Source organism: Bos taurus, chromosome X, assembly GCF_002263795.3.
Source record: "Bos taurus isolate L1 Dominette 01449 registration number 42190680 breed Hereford chromosome X, ARS-UCD2.0, whole genome shotgun sequence".
Lineage (NCBI taxonomy): Eukaryota > Metazoa > Chordata > Mammalia > Artiodactyla > Bovidae > Bos > Bos taurus.
In genome coordinates, this window is record NC_037357.1 from 75,761,757 (window position 1) to 75,783,761 (window position 22,005).

At 37.9% G+C, this 22,005-nt stretch overlaps 1 protein-coding gene across 4 annotated transcripts in view; it reads left to right on the top strand.

Annotated features, from left to right (window-relative positions):
• Positions 1-22,005, top strand: part of ZDHHC15 (zinc finger DHHC-type palmitoyltransferase 15) — a 95,451-nt gene that overhangs the window by 15,448 nt on the left and 57,998 nt on the right. For 3 of the 4 annotated variants that reach the window (XR_003033440.2, XM_003588152.6, XM_015461637.3), the window contains exon 2: positions 6,832-6,858. Coding sequence is in view for 3 of the 4 variants with exons in the window: in XM_003588152.6 (XP_003588200.1) it covers positions 6,832-6,858 (27 nt within the window). In the remaining variant the exon portion in view is untranslated. Of the gene's footprint in view, positions 1-6,831; positions 6,859-9,382; positions 9,473-22,005 lie in introns of all 4 variants that reach the window. The other variant, XM_015461638.3, reaches the window with a different exon arrangement.

Genomic DNA, 22,005 nt, shown 5'->3' on the forward strand with positions numbered 1-22,005 from the left:
TCCATGTCCAGTTCTAACTGTTTCTTCCTGACCTGCATACAAATTTCTCAAGAGGCAGATCAGATGGTCTGGTATTCCCATCTCTTTCAGAATTTTCCACAGTTTCTTGTGATCCACACAGTCAAAGGCTTTGGCATAGTCAAAAAAGCAGAAATAGATGTTTTTCTGGAACTCTCTTGCTTTTTCCATGATCCAGCGGATGTTGGCAGTTTGATCTCTGGTTCCTCTGCCTTTTCTAAAACCAGCTTGAACATCAGGAAGTTCACGGTTCACATATTGCTGAAGCCTTGCTTGGAGAATTTTGAGCATTACTTTACTAGCGTGTGAGATGAGTGCAGTTGTACGGTAGTTTGAGCATTCTTTGGCATTGCCTTTGTTAGGGATTGGAATGAAAACTGACCTTTTCCAGTCCTGTGGCCACTGCTGAGTTTTCCAAATTTGCTGGCATATTGAGTGCAGCACTTTCACAGCATCATCTTTCAGGATTTGCAATAGCTCAACTGGAATTCCATCATTTTATTTACTTATAATTGTTCATAGTGGTGTCTTATAATCCTTTGTGTATCTGTGTTGTCCATTGTAACTTCTCCTTTGGCATTTCTAATTTTATTGGTTTAAGTCTTCTCCCTTTTTTCTTGATGAGTCTTAGCTAATGGTTTGTCAGTTTTGTTTTAGTTTTATTAATCTTTGCTATTATCTCCTTTGATTCTTTTTCATTTATTTTTTTCTAAGATTTTTATAATCTCTTTTCACTTACTAACTTTGGGATGATTTTTTTTTTTTTCTTTTTGTAGTTGCTTTAGGTGTAAAGTTAGGTTGTTTTTTTTTTTTTTTTTTTAATGCCTCTCTTGTTTCTCGAGGTAGGCTTGCATTGCTATAAGCTTCCAACTTAGCATTGATTTACTACATTCCATTGGTCTTGAGTTGTCATTTGTTTCTAGGGATATTTTCTTCAGTGATCTGTTGGTTATTCAGAAGCTTGTTGTTTAGCCTCCATGTGTTTGTGTTTCTGTAGTCATTTTCTCAGTAGTTCATATCTAATCTTACAGTGCTGTGGCCAGAGAAGATACTTGAAGTAATTTCAATTTTTAAAAATTTAAAGTTTGGTTTTTGGCCCAAGATATAATCTATCCTGGAGAATATTCCATATGCACTGTTTTCAGATGAAATACCATGTAGGTATCAATTAGGTCCAACTGGTCCAATGTATCATTTAAAGCCTGTGTTTCCTTATTAATTTTTTGTCTGAATGATCTGTCCATTGGTGTGAGTGAGGTATTAAAGTCCTGCAATATTACTGTGTTACTGTCAGCATCCCCTTTAATAGTTATTAGTATTTGCCTTATGTATTGAGGTGCTCCTATTTTGGGTTTTTAATTCGGTCTCTCAGTTGTGTCCAACTCTTTGTGACACCATGGACTACAGCAAATTTGCCATGAAGTGATAGGACTGGATGCCATGATCTTAGTTGTCTGAATGTTGAGTTTTAAGCCAGCTTTTTTACTCTCCTCTTTCATCTTCATCAAGAGGCTCTTTAGTTCCTCTTCACTTTCTGCCATAAGGGTAGTGTCATTTGCATATCTGAGGTTATTGATATTTCTCCTGGCAATCTTGATTCCAGCTTATGCCTCATCCAGCCTGGCATTTCACATGATGTACCCTGCATATAAGTTAAATAAGCAGGGTGACAATATACAGCCTTGACGTACTCCTTTCCCAATTTGGAGCCAGTCTGTTGTTCCATGTCCAGTTCTGAATGTTGCTTCTTGACCTGCATACAGGTTTCACAGGAGGCAATACAAATATTTATAGTTGTTATATCTTCTTGAGCTGATCCCTTGATCATTATGCAGTGTCCTTCTTTGTGTCTTACAAATATCTTTTTTTAAAAGTCTATTTAATCTAAGATAAGTATTGCTACTCCCACTTTATTTTGATTTCTACTTGTAGCAGTTCCTTTTTCCAGGCTTTCATTTTCGGTCTGCATTTATTCCTAGGTCTGAGGTGGGTTTCTTGGAGACAGTATGTATAGGGGAGGGGTCTTCTTTTTGTATGCATTCATTCAATCTGTATCTTTTGGTTGGAGAATTTATCCCATTTACGTTTAAGGTAAATTTTGGTATATATGATCCTGTTACCATTTACTTTACTGTTTTGGGTTTGTTTTTGTAGGCCTTTCCTTTTTGTGTTTCCTGTCTATAGAAGTTCCTTCAGTATTTGTTGAGGAGCTCAATTTGTTGTGGTGCTGAATTCAGTTCACTTTTGCTTGTCTGTAAAACTTTTGATTTCATCTTCAAATCTGAATGAGATCCCTGCTGGATAGAGTAATCTTGGTTGTAGCTTTTTCCCTTTCATTACTTTAAGTATATCCTACCATTCCCTTCTGGAGAAGGCAATGGCAACCCACTCCAGTACTCTTGGCTGAAAATCCCATGGACAGAGGAGCCTGGTAGGCTGCAGTCCATGGGGTAGCGAAGAGTCGGACACAACTGAGTGACTTCACTTTCACTCTTGACTTTCATGCATTGGAGAAGGAAATGGCAACCCACTCCAGTGTTCTTGCCTGGAGAATCCCAGGGATGGCGGAGCCTGGCGGGCTGCCATCTGTGGGGTCGCACAGAGTCGGACATGACTGAAGCGACTTAGTAGTAGTAGTAATAGTAGTAGTAGTACCATTCCCTTCTGGCCTGTAGGGTTTCTGTTGAAAGATTTGCTATTTGCCTTCTAGGTATCTCCCTGTATGTTATTTGTTGCTTTTCCCTTTCTACTTTTAATATTTGTTCTTTCTGTTTGATTTTTGTTGGTTTGATTAATATCTGTTGTGTTTCTCTGTGTGTTTATCCTTTTTGGGAGGCTCTGGGCTTCCTGGACTTGGGTGGCTATTTCTTTTCCTATTTTAGGGAAATTTTCAACTATAATCTCCTCAAATATTTTCTCATGGACTTTATTTTGTCTTCTTCTAGGAACCCTATGATTTGAATGTTATATTTAATGTTGTCCCATAGGTCTCTGAGACTGTCCTCATTACTTTTTATTCTTTTTTCATCATTCAAATTTTCATATTCATGTTCTGTTTCAGTTATTTCAGTCATTCTCTCTTACAGCTTACTTATCCGTTTTTCTGCCTCAGTTACTCTACTGTTGGTTCCTTCTAGTGCACTTTTAATCTTAGTTATTGCACTGTTCATTGTTGATTGTATGTTCTTTAATTCTTCAGTGTCTTTGATGAACATTTCTTACGTCTTCTCGATCTGTGCCTATAGTCTATTTATCCATACCTCCATGTTGTTTTCAAGATTTTGAATCATCTTTATTATCATTACTCTGAATTCTTTTTCAGGTAGATTGCCTATTTCATCTTCATTTGTTCCATCTTATAAGTTTTTACCATGTTCTTTCTGCTGGATATTTCTCTGTCTTTTCCTTTTTTCTAAATTTACTGGGTTTGGAGTCTCCTTTCTTCAAGCTGGAAGGTTGTAGTTCCTCTTAATTGTGGATTCTGCCTCCCCTGGATGGGGATGGACCAGTGCCTTGTGACAGTTTCCTGGTTGGGGGGATTTGTGCCTGTGTTCTGCTGGATGGAGCCAGACCTTGTCTCTCTGAAGGGCAGTGCCAGGTCCAGTAGTGAGATTTGGGGTGCCTATGTGTTTGGTGATGGACAGGAAGGCCTGGCGTGCTGCAGTCCCTGGGGTTGCAAAGAGTCGGACACAACTGAGCAACTGAACTAAACTGAAGTGTTTGGTATGGCTTTGGTCAGACTATCTACTAATGTGCAGGTTGTGCACCTATGTAGCTGAAGGACTGGAATGTGGCATTTGGCACTGGATCTTGCTGGCTTTTTGGTGGGGCTCGCCCTTAGTGTTGAGATGGAGGCCTTTGAGAGGGCTCTCACCTATTAATCTTCCATGGAGTTAGTAGTTTCTGGTGGTCCACAGTTTTGAAGTTGAGTCTCCCACCTCTGGGATTCGGGCCTGAACAGGCCACACAGCACAGAAGACAAAAAATCCCTAGAATAATGGTGAAATAACTCTCAAAAGCCGAGATTCACACAGTTATATAGAGAAGGAAAGAAAGATAAAGGAGAAAGAAAAGTTAAAAAGAAGAGTCAAAAAAGAGAACAATCAAGCCAATAATCAAACCCCAAATGAAAATAGATATTAAAAATTATTAACAGACTTTCAAAGATACAAAATCAAAAACAAAAGATAAAAAAACTAAAAATCAAAAGCATGGGAAAAATTAGACTCAAAAAATACAATATGAAAAAGAAATATCTAAAACAAAAATTGAAAATTTGGAATTTGTTTTAAAAATAAGATATTTTAATAAAAATAAAAAGTAGGTAATAAGAAATAAAAATTAAAGGAGTAATAAAGAACCACATTAGGACAGTATGAGAGAAGAAAAAAAGAAAAAGGGGAAAAGAGGAGGGGAAATATATAGAGAGTGGTAGTCATGGCAAATAAAATGGGGGAGAGTGGAAACAATGAAAGGTTTTATTTTGTTGGCTCCAAAATCACTGCAGGTGATTATTGCAGCCATGAAATTAAGACTCTTGCTCCTTGGAAGAAAAGCTATACAAACCTGCACAGCATATTTAAAAAAGAAAGACATCACTTTGCCAACAAAGTTGCATCTAGTCAAAGCTATGGTTTTTCCAGTAGTTACGTACAGATGTGAGAGTTGGACCATAAAGAAGGCTGAGTGCCAAAGAATTGTGGTGCTGGAGTGTACTCTTGAGAATCCCTTGGACTATAAGATCAAACCATTCAATGCTAAAGGAAATCAGCCCTGAATATCCATTGGAAGGACTGATGCTGAAGCTGAAGCTCCAATACTTTGGCCACCTGATATGAGGAACCTTTTCAGCGGCAAAGACCCTGATGCTGGAAAAGATTGAAGGCAAAAGGAGAAGAGAGCAGCAGAGGATGAGATGATTAGATAGCATCAGTGACTCAATGGACATGAATTTGATCAAACTCCAGGAGACGATGAAGGACTGGGGAACCTGGTGTGCTGCAGTCCAGGGGGTTGTGGAGAATCAGACACGACTTAGCGACAGAATGACAACAAAAGTGAGAAGAATGTCCAAGTAGTTTCTCCATTTTCCGGCTCCAGGTGATTTGCCTACTCAGAGAGTTCTCCAGTATATCAAGAAAGTATCTCTCTGGACATGTTGTGGGCAGTGCAGGGTCTGCTCATACTCAGGTCTTATCTTGCTCCCATTTGTACTTACTCTCAAAGCAGACAATTGACCCTAAATTCCAGTCTCAGGCTAAATGCTGGAATTTAAACTGCTGCAGCTGTCACTTCTGAAATGCTTTTGGCTTCTTTCCTTTGCTCATGCAGCCCCTGGTGTTCTGCTTTGGTTTTGGTCCCACCTTTGTTTTTAAGTCTCTCTCCCATGTTTGTTCACTGCCCAGGTGTGAGGGTGTGAAAGTAGCCCCTTATTCGGGGTCACTTGCTCAGTTGTGCTGAGGAGAGGGCTGTGTGGGGAGTGCTCATTGTGGCTGGGCAATGTGGAGGGTTGAAATAGTCTAAGGTGGGCTATGCTTTTCCCCAGGGGAGTTAGTCCAGGTTTGTGGAACACTTGGCAGAGCTGAGTCGCTCAGGCTTCCAAGAAGACATGGGTGGCAACCTGCAGCTGCTCATTGCTTGGCAGTAGTTGTGATCTCTGGGACTGAGATTATAGTGGTCCCTTGCCTTCCACCACTGGCACCATGCCTGCCTCTCTGCCTCTGGGGCCACAGACCACAGCTGGATCACACCTCTTCAGAATTCGCTTGGATGGGGTCCCTTGTTCTGTGAGCGTGTGGAATCAGAGGGTGGTGTTAGAGTCTACCTGTGGGAATGATCCTTTTTTCCTCTGGCAGACCCAAAGTTTTTCTGGTCTACCTCTACTGTGTTGCCTCAACCCTCTCAGAGTATCTTCATGGCAGTCAGCTCTGGCCCTCTCTCTGAGGCCTCATCCCCAAAGCCTAGGCCTCTGCACCTAGCCCCGATTCACGGCAAGTGGACACAACTGTGTGAGCCACTTCTCAGTTGGGAAGTGCTGTTGGGCTTAATCTCTGTGGTGAATTTTCTCTGTTTTTGCCTCAGAGCACCTGTCTTCCTGTGATGCACTCTCCTCTGAGTTCTGAAGCTTCCCCTTGACCCCACATGTGAGGCGATTTCTTAGTGTGTGGAAACCTCCCCTCCTTTAGAACTCCCCCGGGGTGCAGGTCCCTGTCCCAAAATCCTCTGTCTCCCTTTTAGTCTCTATCTTTTGCCCTACCTCACTGCAGTGAGATTTGTTTGCCTTTCTGGATGTCTGGGATCCTCTGCCAGCATTCAGAAGGTGTTCTATGGGATTTGTTCTACATGCAAGTGATTTTTTTATATATTTGTGGGAGAGGGGTTCTCCCTGTCCTATTCCTCCACCATCTTGAAGGTCCCCTCTGTGACTGACTTTTTGCGACCCCATGGACTCTAGCCCACCATGCTCCTCTGTCCATGGGATTTTCCAGGCAAGCATACTGGAGTGGATTGCCATTTCCTTCTCCAGGGGATCTTCCTGACCCAAGGATTGAACCCGTGTCTCCTGCATTGGCAGGCAGATTCTTTACCACTGAGTCACCAGGGAAGCCCATAGAAATTCTCACTCAAGGTTTAAGATGAAGGAAGATAGCAAAGGATAGAATTTAATCACCCTTGCCTTCCTTTATGTTAGCAGGCTGATGGTTTCCTAAAGTATCATTGACTAAATTACTAAAATTGATGCTATGGAAAAACAGATAAGAAAAATAATGTTTCTAAATATCACTAATCTTGATCTTCTCTCTCTTTTCACAGTGACTGTTTTGAGCCCAGCAGAAAAAGGTAAGTGGGTATTATAAGTTGTTTTTGTCAGGACTATATCCCTCGTTCTGTCTAAAAGTGAATTACATTAAGCCTATAAATTGAGCAACTTTCCCAGGAATACACTGAAGTTAGTGGAAAGTTTAAGATGATGTCTTTTAGGAAGATTGCCCAGAGATAAAGCAGAACATATTTTCAGTAGCTCCTCTGGAAAAAATATATGGAGTTTGTTTAAATAAGGTTTTTTTTTTTTTTTAGAAAGGTAATAGTATACTATAAAAATAAAAGTTTATAAAGGACTAAATTTTTTTAATTTAAAAATAATAATAATAAAAATATGTCTAGGTATTTCTCTGGAGCTTTTGTGGGCAGTGTTGATGGGGTCAGTTCACTGTCAGATAGTCCTTTGTTCCAGCTTATACTTGCTCTCGAAGTCTACAGTTGCCCCTCAAATGCAGTCTCAGCTTAACTGCAGAGTTTTAATCTGTTGCAACTGTCACTTCTGGGGGAGTTCCCCCTTCTTTCCTTTGCTTCATTTGGTCTCCTCTGTTTGCAAGTCTCTTCAGTGTCTAATTTCCACCCTGACATGAGGAGGCGAAAGTGGCCACTTATTCGAGCTCACTTGCTCAGCTGTGCTTTGGAGAGGGAAAGACACTGAAAAAAAAAAAAAATACTGCTGGCATGTGTGGGGAGTGCTCACAGTGGATAGATCACACTGGGTTGCCACAGCCCAAGGTGGCATGTACTTCCCAGGTCCAAGCTTCTCAGGCTCTCAGGTGTGCCATGAGGACACAGTCCCAGATGAGCCATGCGTCTTGTGCACTTCCCAGATCCAAGCCTCTCAGGCTCCAGGTGCACCACAAGGGCACAGTCTCAGGTATGCCGTGTGTCTTGTGCACCTCCCAAGTCTAAGCTGCTCAGGCTCTCAGTTGTGCTGCGAACACACGGTCCCAGGTGGGCCATTCATCTCATCAGGGGAGCTGGTCCCAAGATCTAACACTCCTAGCCAATATAAACCATCCAGGATTCCAGGAAGATGTGATTAGTGACTGGCAGCCAGCTCACAGCTTGGCAGGAGATGCAGTCTCTGGGGCCCAGATTGCAGTGGCCCATTGCCTTCTACCTCTCTGCCTTCAAGGAGAGAGGGCATAAATGGCAGCCAACTTGCTCACTAGAGTGTGATCCTTTGCTCTGTGAGCATGCCAGGGGTCACAGTGCTGTGTTAGAGCCTTCCCATGGGAAAGGTCCTTTTTTTTTTTTTTTTCCTTTGTTTCTCTGACGTTCCCATGGTTTAGGTTGCTATGTCACATTAGTCTCCTCAGAGTGTCCTCAGGGCATTCACCCCAGTCTTTACCCTAAGGACTGACAATCTAGCTCATGCCTCTGCACCAGCCCCCACTGGCTTTGGCCAAAGGCAAGCATGTGAGCCACTTCTTGGCTAATAATTGCTGTTCATTGTGAAATCTGTGGTGATTTTCAGTTATGCTGCCCTCTGAGATTCCAAAGCTCCCCACTGACCCCACCTCTGAGAGGGTTTTCTATTGTGTGGAAACTTCTCCTCCTTCATGACTCCCTCCCCAGGATGGGTCTCCATCCCTAAATCTTTTGTCTCTCTTTTCATCTTTATCTTTTTTCCTACCTCATTTTGAAGAGATTGTCTTTCTGGGGTATCTGGGTTCAGAAGTTGTTTTGTGGAAGTTGCTCCATAGGCAGATGATCTTTTGATGTATTGGTGGGGGAGAGAGTGTTCTCCCCATCCTATTCCTCCACCATCTTGGGACTACCCGCGAATAGTTCTTAAGGTCAGATATTTTCTATATACATATATGAAATATTTATAAATAAATGTCATTTTCCACAATAGCCTTTCAAGAGAAGTGGGTGGGGGCTTAGTTGATGCTCCACCATAATAGTAATAATGACAGTAATATTGTTATTATAACTGGAAACTACAATTTATTGTGCAGGATACCTTGCTAAGTATTGTATGTGTGTATAGTCTTTCAATATTTACATCAACACAATGATATAGACATTCTTATGACATTTTATTGAGAAGAAAACTGAAGTTTAGAGAAGTTAAGTAACTTATCCCAGGTCATCTAGCTAGTAAGTGGTAAGATTCAAACCCAGAACTGCCTGACATTAAAGTCCATGCTATTAAGCAAATCTATACCTGTTCTTTTACTTCTCAATCTACAACTTTCTGATTTGCTTAGTTGACCTCCTTACTCAGAAACTTGATGCTCAAATGCTCATTTTTCTAGTGTCCAAAGTAGTATACTTTCATTTTTTGTATGTTATCAATGAACTCAGCTACACCCGTGTAGTCATTTGTAAGCCCAACTCAGTTCAAAACCTTTCTGGTATCATCAATCCAGTCGCCAGAATTTGAATTCTTTAGGAAACTGTTACCACAATTTATGATTGTTAATGTCCCTCTTACTCTAGAATTTTGTAATTCTCAAGCACTTCTCCACTGGTAGCTCTTATATTCATCAATACACCAAAGAATAAGATTAGATTTTGCTTCTTTATTCTGCAGTGGGGCATAATGGGACAAAGCACAGGATTTAGAGACAGAGGATCTGGGTTGAAGTTCCAGTTCTGTCATTTACTAGCTCTATGACTTTTGGTAAGTAACTCAACTTCTCTGACCGCAATTTCTTTAAAATAAGTCTAGTTTAATAACATCTTACAGATTTATTATTTTAAGCTAGCAAGAGCAAAAGTATACGGACATAAAATATGCAGTATTAAACTGCTTTGTAAATGTGAAGTATTAACAATTTGAGTTCTAACATTTTTTATATGTCAGGATTCTGAAGACAGTAGAACCCATAAACTAAAATTAGATTCAATTGTAACCAGAAGTTTGAAAATTAGACTTGAAGATAACTTTCTGAACATTAGGGCAGTTTAATAGGAGATGCCATAAAACGTATTCAGAAAGTATTAAACACCAAACTATCTGGCATGAATCAGTGAGCCTTCCCTAGAAGCAGACCAATAGGTCTAATAACTATCTGAGATTATTTCTAACCCTGTAACTCTGTGACTTGTTTAGTGCAAAGAAATGGAAACAATAGAGTGGGAAAGACTAGAGATCTCACCGAGAAAATTAGAGATACCAAGGGAAAATTTCATGGAAAGATGGGCACAATAAAGGACAGATATGGTATGGACCTAACAGAAGCAGAAGATTTTTTTTTTTTTTTCAGGTTTTTGAATGTTGAGTTGTTTTTTGTTTTTTTTTTTTTTTTTTTTAACTTTACAATATTGTATTAGTTTTGCCAGATATCAAAATGAATCCACCACAGGTATACCTGTGTTCCCCATCCTGAACCCTCCTCCCTCCTCCCTCCCCATACCCTCCCTCTGGGTCGTCCCAGTGCACCAGCCCCAAGCATCCAGCATCATGCATCAAACCTGGAATGGCGACTCGTTTCATACATGATATTATACATGTTTCAATGCCATTCTCCCAAATCTCCCCACCCTCTCCCTCTCCCACAGAGTCCAAAAGACTGATCTATACATCAGTGTCTCTTTTGCTGTCTCGTACACAGGGTTATTGTTACCATCTTTCTAAATTCCATATATATGCGTTAGTATACTATATTGGTGTTTTTCTTTCTGGCTTACTTCACTCTGTATAATAGGTTCCAGTTTCATCCATCTCATTAGAACTGATTCAAATGTATTCTTTTTAATGGCTGAGTAATACTCCATTGTGTATATGTACAACAGCTTTCTTATCCATTCATCTGCTGATGGGCATCTAGGTTGCTTCCATGTCCTGGCTATTATAAACAGTGCTGCGATGAACACTGGGGTACACGTGTCTCTTTCCCTTCTGGTTTCCTCAGTGTGTATGCCCAGCAGTGGGATTGCTGGATCATAAGGCAGTTCTATTTCCAGTTTTTTAAGGAATCTCCACACTGTTCTCCATAGTGGCTGTACTAGTTTGCATTCCCACCAACAGTGTAAGAGGGTTCCCTTTTCTCCACACCCTCTCCAGCATTTATTGCTTGTAGACTTTTGGATTGCAGCCATTCTGACTGGCATGAAATGGTACCTCACTGTGGTTTTGATTTGCATTTCTCTGATAATGAGTGATGTTGAGCATCTTTTCATGTGTTTGTTAGCCATCTGTATGTCTTCTTTGGAGAAATGTCTATTTAGTTCTTTGGGCCATTTTTTGATTGGGTCATTTATTTTTCTGGAGTTGAGCTGTAGGAGTTGCTTGTATATTTTTGAGATTAGTTGTTTGTCAGTTGCTTCATTTGCTATTATTTTCTCCCATTCTGAAGGCTGCCTTTTCACCTTGCTAATAGTTTCCTTTGTTGTGCAGAAGCTTTTAAGTTTAATTAGGTCCCATTTGTTTATTTTTGCTTTTATTTCCAATATTCTGGGAGGTGGGTCATAGAGGATCCTGCTGTGATGTATGTCAGAGAGTGTTTTGCCTATGTTCTCCTCTAGGAGTTTTATAGTTTCTGGTCTTACGTTGAGATCTTTAATCCATTTTGAGTTTATTTTTGTGTATGGTGTTAGAAAGTGTTCTTTGAAAGGATAAATAAAATTGACAAACCATTAGCCAGACTCATCAAGAAACAAAGGGAGAAAAATCAAATCAATAAAATTAGAAATGAAAATGGAGAGATCACAACAGACAACACAGAAATACAAAGGATCATAAGAGACTACTATCAACAATTACGACAACACAGAAATACAAAGGATCATAAGAGACTACTATCAACAATTATATGCCAATAAAATGGACAATGTGGAAGAAATGGACAAATTCTTAGAAAAGTAAAACTTTCCAAAACTGGACCAGGAAGAAATAGAAAATCTTAGCAGACCCATCACAAGCACGGAAATTGAAACTGTAATCAAAAATCTTCCAGAAAACAAAAGCCCAGGTCCAGATGGCTTCACAGCTGAATTCTACCAAAAATTTAGAGAAGAGCTGACACCTATCCTGCTCAAACTCTTCCAGAAAATTGCAGAGGAAGGTAAACTTCCAAACTCATTCTATGAGGCCACCATCACCCTAATACCAAAACCTGACAAAGATGCCACAAAAAAAGAAAACTACAGGCCAATATCACTGATGAACATAGATGCAAAAATCCTTAACAAAATTCTAGCAATCAGAATCCAACAACACATTAAAAAGATCATACACCATGACCAAGTGGGCTTTATCCCAGGGATGCAAGGACTCTTCAATATCTGCAAATCAATCAATGTTATACACCACATTAACAAATTGAAAAATAAAAACCATATGATTATCTCAATAGATGCAGAGAAAGCCTTTGACAAAATTCAACATCCATTTATGATAAGAACTCTCCAGAAAGCAGGAATAGAAGGAACATACCTCAACATAATAAAAGCTATATATGACAAACCCACAGCAAACATTATCCTCAATGGTGAAAAATTGAAAGCATTTCCTCTAAAGTCAGGAACAAGACAAGGGTGCCCACTTTCACCATTACTATTCAACATAGTTTTGGAAGTTTTGGCCACAACAATCAGAGAAGAAAAAGAAATAAAAGGAATCCAAATTGGAAAAGAAGAAGTAAAACTCTCGCTATTTGCAGATGACATGATCCTCTACATAGAAAATCCTAAAGACTCCACCAGAAAATTACTAGAACTAATCAATGATTATAGTAAAGTTTCAGGATATAAAATCAACACACAGAAATCCCTTGCATTCCTATACACTAATAATGAGAAAACAGAAAGAGAAATTAAGGAAACAATTCCATTCACCATTGCAACGGAAAGAATAAAATACTTAGGAATATATCTACCTAAAGAAACTAAAGGCCTATGTATAGAAAACTATAAAACACTGGTGAAAGAAATCAAAGAGGACACTAATAGATGGAGAAATATACCATGTTCATGGATTGGAAGAATCAATAGAGTGAAAATGAGTATACTACCCAAAGCAATTTATAGATTCAATGCAATCCCTATCAAGCTACACACGGTATTCTTCACAGAGCTAGAACAAATAATTTCACAATTTGTATGGAAATACAAAAAACCTCGAATAGCCAAAGCTATCTTGAGAAAGAAGAATGGAACTGGAGGAATCAACCTACCTGACTTCAGGCTCTATTACAAAGCCACAGTTATCAAGACAGTATGGTACTGGCACAAAGACAGAAATATTGATCAATGGAACAAAATAGAAAGCCCAGAGATAAATCCACGCACATATGGACACCTTATCTTTGACAAAGGAGGCAAGAATATACAATGGATTAAAGACAATCTCTTCAACAAGTGGTGCTGGGAAAACTGGTCAACCACTTGTAAAAGAATGAAACTAGAACACTTTCTAACACCATACAGAAGCAGAAGATATTAAGAAGAAGTGGGAAGAATACACAGAAGAACTATGCAAAAAAGATCTTCATGACCCAGATAATCACAATGGTGTAATCACTCACCTAGAGCCAGACATCCTGGAATGTGAAGTCAAGTGGGCCTTAGGAAGCATCACCACGAACAAAGCTAATGGAAGTGATGGAATTCCAGTTGAGCTATTTCAAATCCTGAAAGATGATGCTGTGAAAGTGCTGCACTCAATATGCCAGCAAATTTGGAAAACTCAGCATTGGCCACAGGACTGGAAAAGGTCAGTTTTCATTCCAATCCCAAAGAAAGACAATGACAAAGAATGCTCACACTACCACACAATTGCACTCATCTCACACGCTAGTAAAGTAATGCTCAAAATTCTCCAAGCCATGCTTCAGCAATACGTGAACCAGGAATTTCCAGATGTCAAGCTGGACTGAGAAAATAGAGGAACCAGAGATCAAATTGCCAATATCTGCTGGATCATCGAAAAAGCAAGAGAATTCCAGAAAACATCTATTTCTGCTTTATTGACTATGCCAAAGCCTTTGACTGTGTGGATCATAATAAACTGTGGAAAATTCTGAGAGATGGGAATACCAGACCACCTGACCTGCCTCTTGAGAAACCTATATGCAGGTCAGGAAGCAACAGTTAGAACTGGACACGGAACAACAGACTGGTTCCAAATAGGAAAAGGAGTACGTCAAGGCTGTATATTGTCACCCTGCTTATGTAACTTATATGCAGAGTACATCATGAGAAATGCCAGGCTGGAGGAAGCACAGCTGGAATCAAGATTGCTGGGAGAAATATCAATAACCTCAGATATGCAGATGACATCACCCTTGTGGCAGAAAGTGAAGAGGAACTAAAGAGCCTCTTGATGAAAGTGAAAGAGGAGAGTGAAAAAGTTGGCTTAAAGCTCAACATTCAGAAAACTAAGATCATGGCATCCAGTCCTATCGCTTCATGGCATATAGATGGGGAAACAGTAGAAACAATGTGAGACTTTATTTTGGGGGACTCCAAAATCACTGTGGATGGTGATTGTAGCCATGAAATTAAAAGGCACTTACTCCTTGGAAGGAAAGTTATGACCAACCTAAACAGCATGTTAAAAGCAGAGACATTACTTTGCTGACAAAGGTCCATCTGGTCAAGGCTATGGTTTTTCCAGTAGTCCTGTATGAATGTGAGAGTTGGACTATAAAGAAAGCTGAGCTCTGAAGAATTGATGCTTTTAAACTGTAGTGATGGAGGACTCTTGAGAGTCCCTTGGACTGCAAGGAGATCCAACCAGTCCATCTTAAAGGAGATCTGTCCTAGGTGTTCATTGGAAAGACTGATGCTGAAGCTGAAACTCCAATACATTGGCCACGTGATTGAAGAACTGACTCATTTGAAAAGACCCTGATGCTGGGACAGATTGAAGGTGGGAGGAGAAGGGGATGACAGAGGATGAGATGGTTGGATGACATCACCAACTCAATGGACATGAGTTTGAGTAGACTCCAGGAGTTGGTGATGGACAGGGAGGCCTGGCGTGCTGCATTCCATGAGTTCTCAAAGAGTCAGGCACGACTGAGCAACTCAACTGAACTGATTAAATTAGAATACAGAATAACATACAACTGCCAGTAGGAACATTATTTGGCATAAACAAAACATATATAAGCAGCAAAGATATGAAAGCCTCAAATCATGTAACCTTTTATTCATTATTCAGAACTTAAGAAAACCTAGTCAGACATAGTACAAGTTTTTCCATTTCTTATCTGCTTAATGGTGCCCCTACTGGGTGAAGAGTGTCCCTCCAGAATTCATGTCCACCCAAAGTCTGTGGATGTGAATTTATTTTAAAATAGTGTCTTTGCAGGTGAAATGAAGATGAGGTCACAGTGGTTTAGGGTGGACCCTATGGCTGGTGTCCTTATAAGAAGAGAAAATTTTGAATACACAGACACAGAAGGAAGATGACCATGTGAAAACAGAAGCAGAGATTAGAGTTGTGTCACCACAAAGGAACACCAAAGACTGCCAGGAGTGGCCAGAAGCTGGGAAGAGGCAAGGAAGGATCCTCCCCAGGAGCCTTCAGAGGGAACTAGACCTTAATGTCAGACTTCTTGTCTCCGGAACTATAAGAAAATAAATTTCTGTTGTTTCAAGTCACCCAGTTTGTGATAATTTGTTATGATAGCCCTAGGAAACTAATATAGTTTCTGATAAAATTTCAATCTCTAATGTACTATTAAGTAGCAAACTAGCAGACTTTGGTGTCAGATGTACCAGGGATCAAATCTTGACTTTGCCACTTACTATATATATGACCTTGGGGAACTTAACCTAAATTTCACTTTCTTCTTCCATAAAATGAGAATAACAATACCTACCTTTCATGGTTATTTGGAGCACCAAAGGAGATGTTGTATATAAGTCTCTTGGCATAGTGCATGGCATATGTTAAGTACAAAATAAGTAACAGTAGATACTATTGTTATTAACATTGGAAAAAACCTAAAAGATCTTTCTTCTGAGAAAAATAGTATATTTCAGTACTATTATTCCTACTACTGCCCTTATAAATATTTTATCAAATGATTCTAGTGCACAGAAAGGACTAAAGCTCAGATCATCTGAACCACAGTCCAGATACTATACATTATGTCATCCTTGATTATATAGAACTCCAAAATTCTTTTAAGACATGAGTCCATATGTTCTTTCATACACTGTACTAGAAAGAAGAATAATAATGTATTTTGCTTTCATAAGAGTATTTTGCATGGATAATCTCATTCAGCATCATGCTATCTATATTTTGAAAATCTAGAGTAGAAAGTCTTGCTCCTCTACCACTGAAGTGAGGCTATGGGATGAGCCTCAGGTTAAAAATTTGGTAGACTCCAAGGATTAGTGAGGCTAAGGGATGAATTTAGGAATGAGATTAGGCACAATCTATAAGGCAATCCATATGTAATCAAGAGTAATGTGTTGACCACAGTGGTGCATCTCCAAAAAGGGCCATCAATCAGTTTAAGCAAACATTTAACTCATTATGTGAGAATTAATTTGTATTTTGAATGTTTTGCATGCTAAATTCTCTAGTTTCTCATTTAAAGTTAAAAATGATTATAATTATCTACATTTTTAGAAATAGATGCAATTCTAAATAATAGAACTGTTATGGGCTTAATTGTGTTCCTTCAAAATTCATATGCTGAAATCCTAACCCCGAGTAACTTAGAATGTGACTGTATTTCAAGGTAGAATCTTTAAAGAAGTAATTAAGTAAAAATGAGGTAGCTAGGGTGGGCTTTAACCAATATGACTGCTGTCCTTATAAAAACAAAGGAGATTAGGAGAAAGACACACACAGTGGGAAGACCATGTGAAGAGACAGGAAGATCACCATTTACTAACCAGGAGAAGAGGCCTCAGAAGAAACCAACCTTGTTTCCTTTTTTTAAAAAAAATTACATTGTAGTTGGTTCATAATATTATATTAGTGTCAGGTACAATAGTGATTCAAAATTTTTATAGATTATACTCAATCTCTGTCTTGTACAATACATCCTTGTTGCTTATTTATTTCATACATAGTAGTTTGTACCTCTTTATCCCCTACCCCTCCTTGCTCCTCCCCACTTCTCTCTCCCACTGGTAATCACTAGACTGTTCTCTACACCTGTGAGTTTGTTTCTTTTTTTACTATAATCACTAGTTTGTTTTATTTCCTAGATTCTACATATAAGTGATAACATACAGTATTTGTCTTCCTCTGTCTGACTTACTTCACTAAGCATGATACCCTCCAAGCCCATCCCTGTTGTTGCAAAAGGCAAAATTTCATTCTTTTTATGGCTGAGTAGTATACCATTGTATGTATGTATATATATATATATATATATATATATATATATATATATGTGTGTGTGTGTGTGTGTATATATATATGTATATTGTGTGTGTGTGTGTGTGTATTTGTTCTTCTGTTGATGGATACTTAGGTTGTTCCCATATGAACATTGGAGTGCATGTATCTTTTCAAATTAGTGATTTTGTTTTCTGTCGATATATACCCAGGAAGTAAAATTGCTAGGTCATGTGATAGTTCTAGTTTTAGTTTCTTTGAGAAACCTCCATTCTGTTTTCCATAGTAGATGCACCAATTCACATTCCTACAAACAGTGTATGGAGGTTCCCTTTTTCCCACATCCTTGCCAACATTTATTATTTGTGTTCGTTTTGATGATAGCCATTCTGATAGTTGTGAGGTGACATCTCATTGTGGTTTTGATTTTCATTTCTCTAATGATTAGCAATGTTGAACAGCTTTTCATGTACCTGTTGACCACCTGTATGTCTTCTTTGGAAAAAATGAATATTTAAGTCTTCTGCCCATTTTTTTTTACTTGGCTGTTTTTTTTTTTTTAATGTTGAATTGTATTAGCTATTTACATATTTTGGATATTAACCCTTTATCATTTGCAAATATGTTCTCCCATTCGGTAGGTTGTCTTTTCATTTAGTTAGTGATTTCATTTGCTCTGCAGAAGCTTATAATTTAAATTAGTTCCCATTTGTTTGTTTTTGCTTTTGTTTTCTTTGCCTTAGGAGACAGATCCAAAAAATATTACTATGATTTATGTCAGAGTGTTCTGCCTACATTCTCTTCTAGGATTTTTATGGTTTCTAGTCTTACATTTAGGTCTTTAATCCATTTTGAGTTTATTTTTGTATATGATGTGAGAAAATGATCTAATTTCATTCTTTTAGATGTTTTTGCCTCCTTTGTTATAAATTAATTGATTGTAACTGCATGGGTATAACACACTGTTTTATATTTATTATTGTAAAATTACTTTATAAGGAGGATTTGGGGACCAGACAAAAGCTCTCTTTATGCACTAACCCACTTCTAAAAGAATATTATGTTGATTTTAATATTAATGTAATTATGATAATTACATATAATATAATAATATCAATATACTGACTTACATTAATATAATTTTGTTACAAAAATAATGTTTATTGAAAATTCAAGCTATAAAAAATATATAAGAAAAAGGTCTTCCTCACATTGACTCCACCCCATCAATGTCTATTCACAGTTAACTAGTATATTTGATTGGATTTATATCTTCTAGATCTTTCTCTGTGTATTTACATACAAACAAATGATTATGGATTTCTATAATTTATATAGGATTGGTTGATTTTTAATCTGGATGATACTGTGCATATTGTCCTATGATTTAGTTTTTTTCACTTAATAATATATCATAGGTGTCCTTCAATATTAGTATATAAAACATGTTTAATTTTTTAATGACCTCAAGGTATTCCATGGTGTTGATATGCTATAATTTATTTAATAATTTCTCAAGGATGAACTTAACAAAACTATATTTTCTCAATTATAAAAGTAATAGAATCTCATAAAATGAAAACAGTGTAGAAGGGAATAAAGAAGTGGAAGTCCTTTAGTCACTGCAGAGGTTAAGGATGAAACAAAATCTGATAATTTTTTTAAATTAACTTATTTTTTGTTAAAGGATAATTGCTTTATAGAATTCTGTTGTTTTCTGTCAAACATCAACATGAATCAGCCATAGGTATACATATATCCCCTCCCTTTTGAACCTCCCTCCTATCTCCCTCCCCACCCCACCCCTCCAGGCTGACACAGAGCCACTGTTTCAGTTCCTGAGCCATACAGCACATTCTCATTGGCTATCTATTTTACATATGGTAATTTAAGTTTCCACGTTACTCTTTCCATACATTTCACCCTCTCCTCCCCTCTCCCCGTGCCCATAAGTCTATTTTCTATGTCTATTTCTCCATTGTTTCCCTGTAAATAAATTCTTCAGTACCATTTTTATAGATTTCATATGTATGCATTAGAATATGATATTTATCTTTCTCTTTCTGACTCACATCACTCTGTATAATAGGTTCTAGGTTCATCCACCTCATTAGAACTGGCTCAACTGTGTTCCTTTTTATGGCTGAGTAATATTCCATTGTGTATATATGTACCACAACTTTATCCATTCATCTGTCGATGGACATCTAGGTTGCTTCCAGGTTCTAGCTATTGTAAATAGTGCTGCAGTGAACAATGGGATACATGTGTCTTTTTCAATTTTGGTTTCCTCAGGGTAAATGCCTAGGAGTGGGATTGCTGGGTCATATAGTACTTTTCTTCCTAGTTTTTAAAGAAATCTCCATACCATCTTCCATAGTGGCTGTATCAATTTACATTCCCACCAACAGTGCAAGAGTGTTCCCTTTTCTCCACACTCTCTCCAACATTTATTGTTTGTAGATTTTTTGATGATGGCCATTCTGACTGGTGTGAGGTATATCTCATTGTAGCTTTGATTTCCCTTTCTTGAATAATGAGCAATGTTGAGTATCTTTTCATGTGTTTGTTAGCCATATGTTTGTTTTCTTTGGACAAATGTCTGTTTAGGTCTTTTTCCCATGTTTTGATTAGGTTGTCTTTTTCTGGTATTGAGTTGTATGAGCTCCTTGTATATTTTGGAAATTAATCCTTTGTCAGTAGTTTCATTTGCTATTATTTTCTCCCATTCTGAGGGTTGTCTTTTCACCTTGCTTACAGTTTCCTTTGCTGTGCAAAAGCTTTTAAGTTTAATCAGGTCTTACTTGTTTACTTTTGTTTTTATTTCCATTACTCTAGGAGGTGGGTCATAGAGGATCTTGCTTTGATTTATGTCATCGAGTGTTCTGCCTATGTTTTCCTCTAAGAGTTTTATAGTTTCTGGTCTTACATTTAGGTCTTTAATCCATTTTGAGTTTATCTTTATGTAAAGTGTTAGGAAGTCTTCTAATTTCATTCTCTTACATGTAGCTGTCCAGTTTTCCCAGCACCATTTATTGAAGAGGCTGTCTTTGCCCCATTGTATATTCTTGCCTTCTTTGTCAAAACTAAGGTACCCATAGGTGCACAGGTTTATTTCTGGGCTTTCTATCTTGTTCCATTGGTCTATATTTCTGTTGGTGTGCCCATACCATACTGTCTTGATGGCCGTAGCTTTGTAGTATAATCTTAAGTCAGGAAGGTTTGTTCCTCCAGCTCCATTCTTTATCAAGACTGCTTTGGCTATTTGGAGTCTTCTGTGTTTCCATATGAATTGTGAATTTTTTTTCTAGTTCTGTGAAAAATGCCATTGGTAATTTGATAGGGATTGCATTGAATCTGTAGATTGCATTTGGTAGTATAGTCATTTTCACAATATTGATTCTTCCTATCCAGGAACATGGAATATCTCTCCCATCTGTTTATGACATCCTTGATTTCTTTCATTAGTGTCTTGTAATTTTCTGTGTACAGTTCTTCTGTCTCCTTAGGTAGGACCCTTGTCTTTTTCCTCATCTTAGGAGGAATGCTTTCAGTTTTTCACCACAGAGAATAATGTTTGCTGTAGGCTTATCATATATGGCATTTACTATGTTGAGGTAGATTCCTTTCATGCACATTTTCTCAAGAGTTTTCATTGTGAATATGTGCTGAATTTTGTCAAAGGATTTTTTCAGCATCTATTGAGATTATCATATGGTATTTATCTTTCAATTTGTTCATGCAGTGTATCACATTGATTGATTTTCATATATGGAAGAATCCTTGCATCCCTGGAATAAACCCAACTTGATCATGGTTTTATGAGCTTTTTGATGTGTTGCTGGCTTCTGTTTGCTAAAATTTTGTTAAGGATTTTTGCATCTATGTTCATCAGTGATATTGACCTGTAGATTTCTTTTTTTGTTTTGTCTTTGTCTGGTTTTGGTATCAGGGTGATGGTGGCCTCGTAGAATGAGTTTGGAAGTGTTCCTTCCTCTGCAAGTTTTTGAAAGAGTTTTAGAAGGATAGGCATTAGCTCTTCTCTAAATGCTTAATAGAATTCTCCCGTGAAGCCACCTAGTCTTGGGCTTGTTTTTCGGAAGATTTTTTTTTTTTTTATATCACAGCTTCAATTTCAGTGCTTGTAATTGGGTCATTCATAATTTCTATTTCTTCCTGTTTCAGTCTTGGAAGATTGAACTTTGCTAAGAATTTGTCCATTTCTTCCAGGTGAATCTGGAAGAAATTGAACTTTTCTAAGAATCTGTCCATTTTATTGCCATATAGGTGTTCATAATAGTCTCTTATAATCCTTTGTATTTCTGCATTGTATGTTGTAACTTCTCCTTTATCATTTATAATTTTGTTGATTTGATTTTTCTCTCTTTTTCTTGATGAGTCTGGCTAAAGGTTTATCAATTTTGTTTATCTTCTCAAAGAACCAGCTTTTAGTTTTATTAATCTTTACTATTGTTTCTTTCTTTTTCATTTATTTCTGCTTGGATCTTTATGATTTCTTTCATTCTACTAATTTTTCTGGGTTTTTTGGTTCTTCTTTTTCCAGTTGTTTTAGGAGTAAAGTTAGGTTGTCTATTTGATGTTTTTCTTGTTTCTTGAGGTAGGATTGTATTGCTATAAACTTCCCTCTTAGAACTGCTTTCACTGCATCCCATAGGTTTTGAGTTGTTGGGTTTTCATTGTCATTTGTGTCTAGAAATTTTTTGATTTCCATTTTGATTTCTTTAGTAGCCTGTTGGTTATTTAGAAATGTGTTGTATAATCTCCATATGTTTGTGTTTCTTACAGTTTTTTTCTTGCAATTGATATCTAGTCTTATAGCATTGTGGTCGGAGAAGATGCTTAATACGATTTCAATTTTCTTAAATTTACTGAGGTTTGAT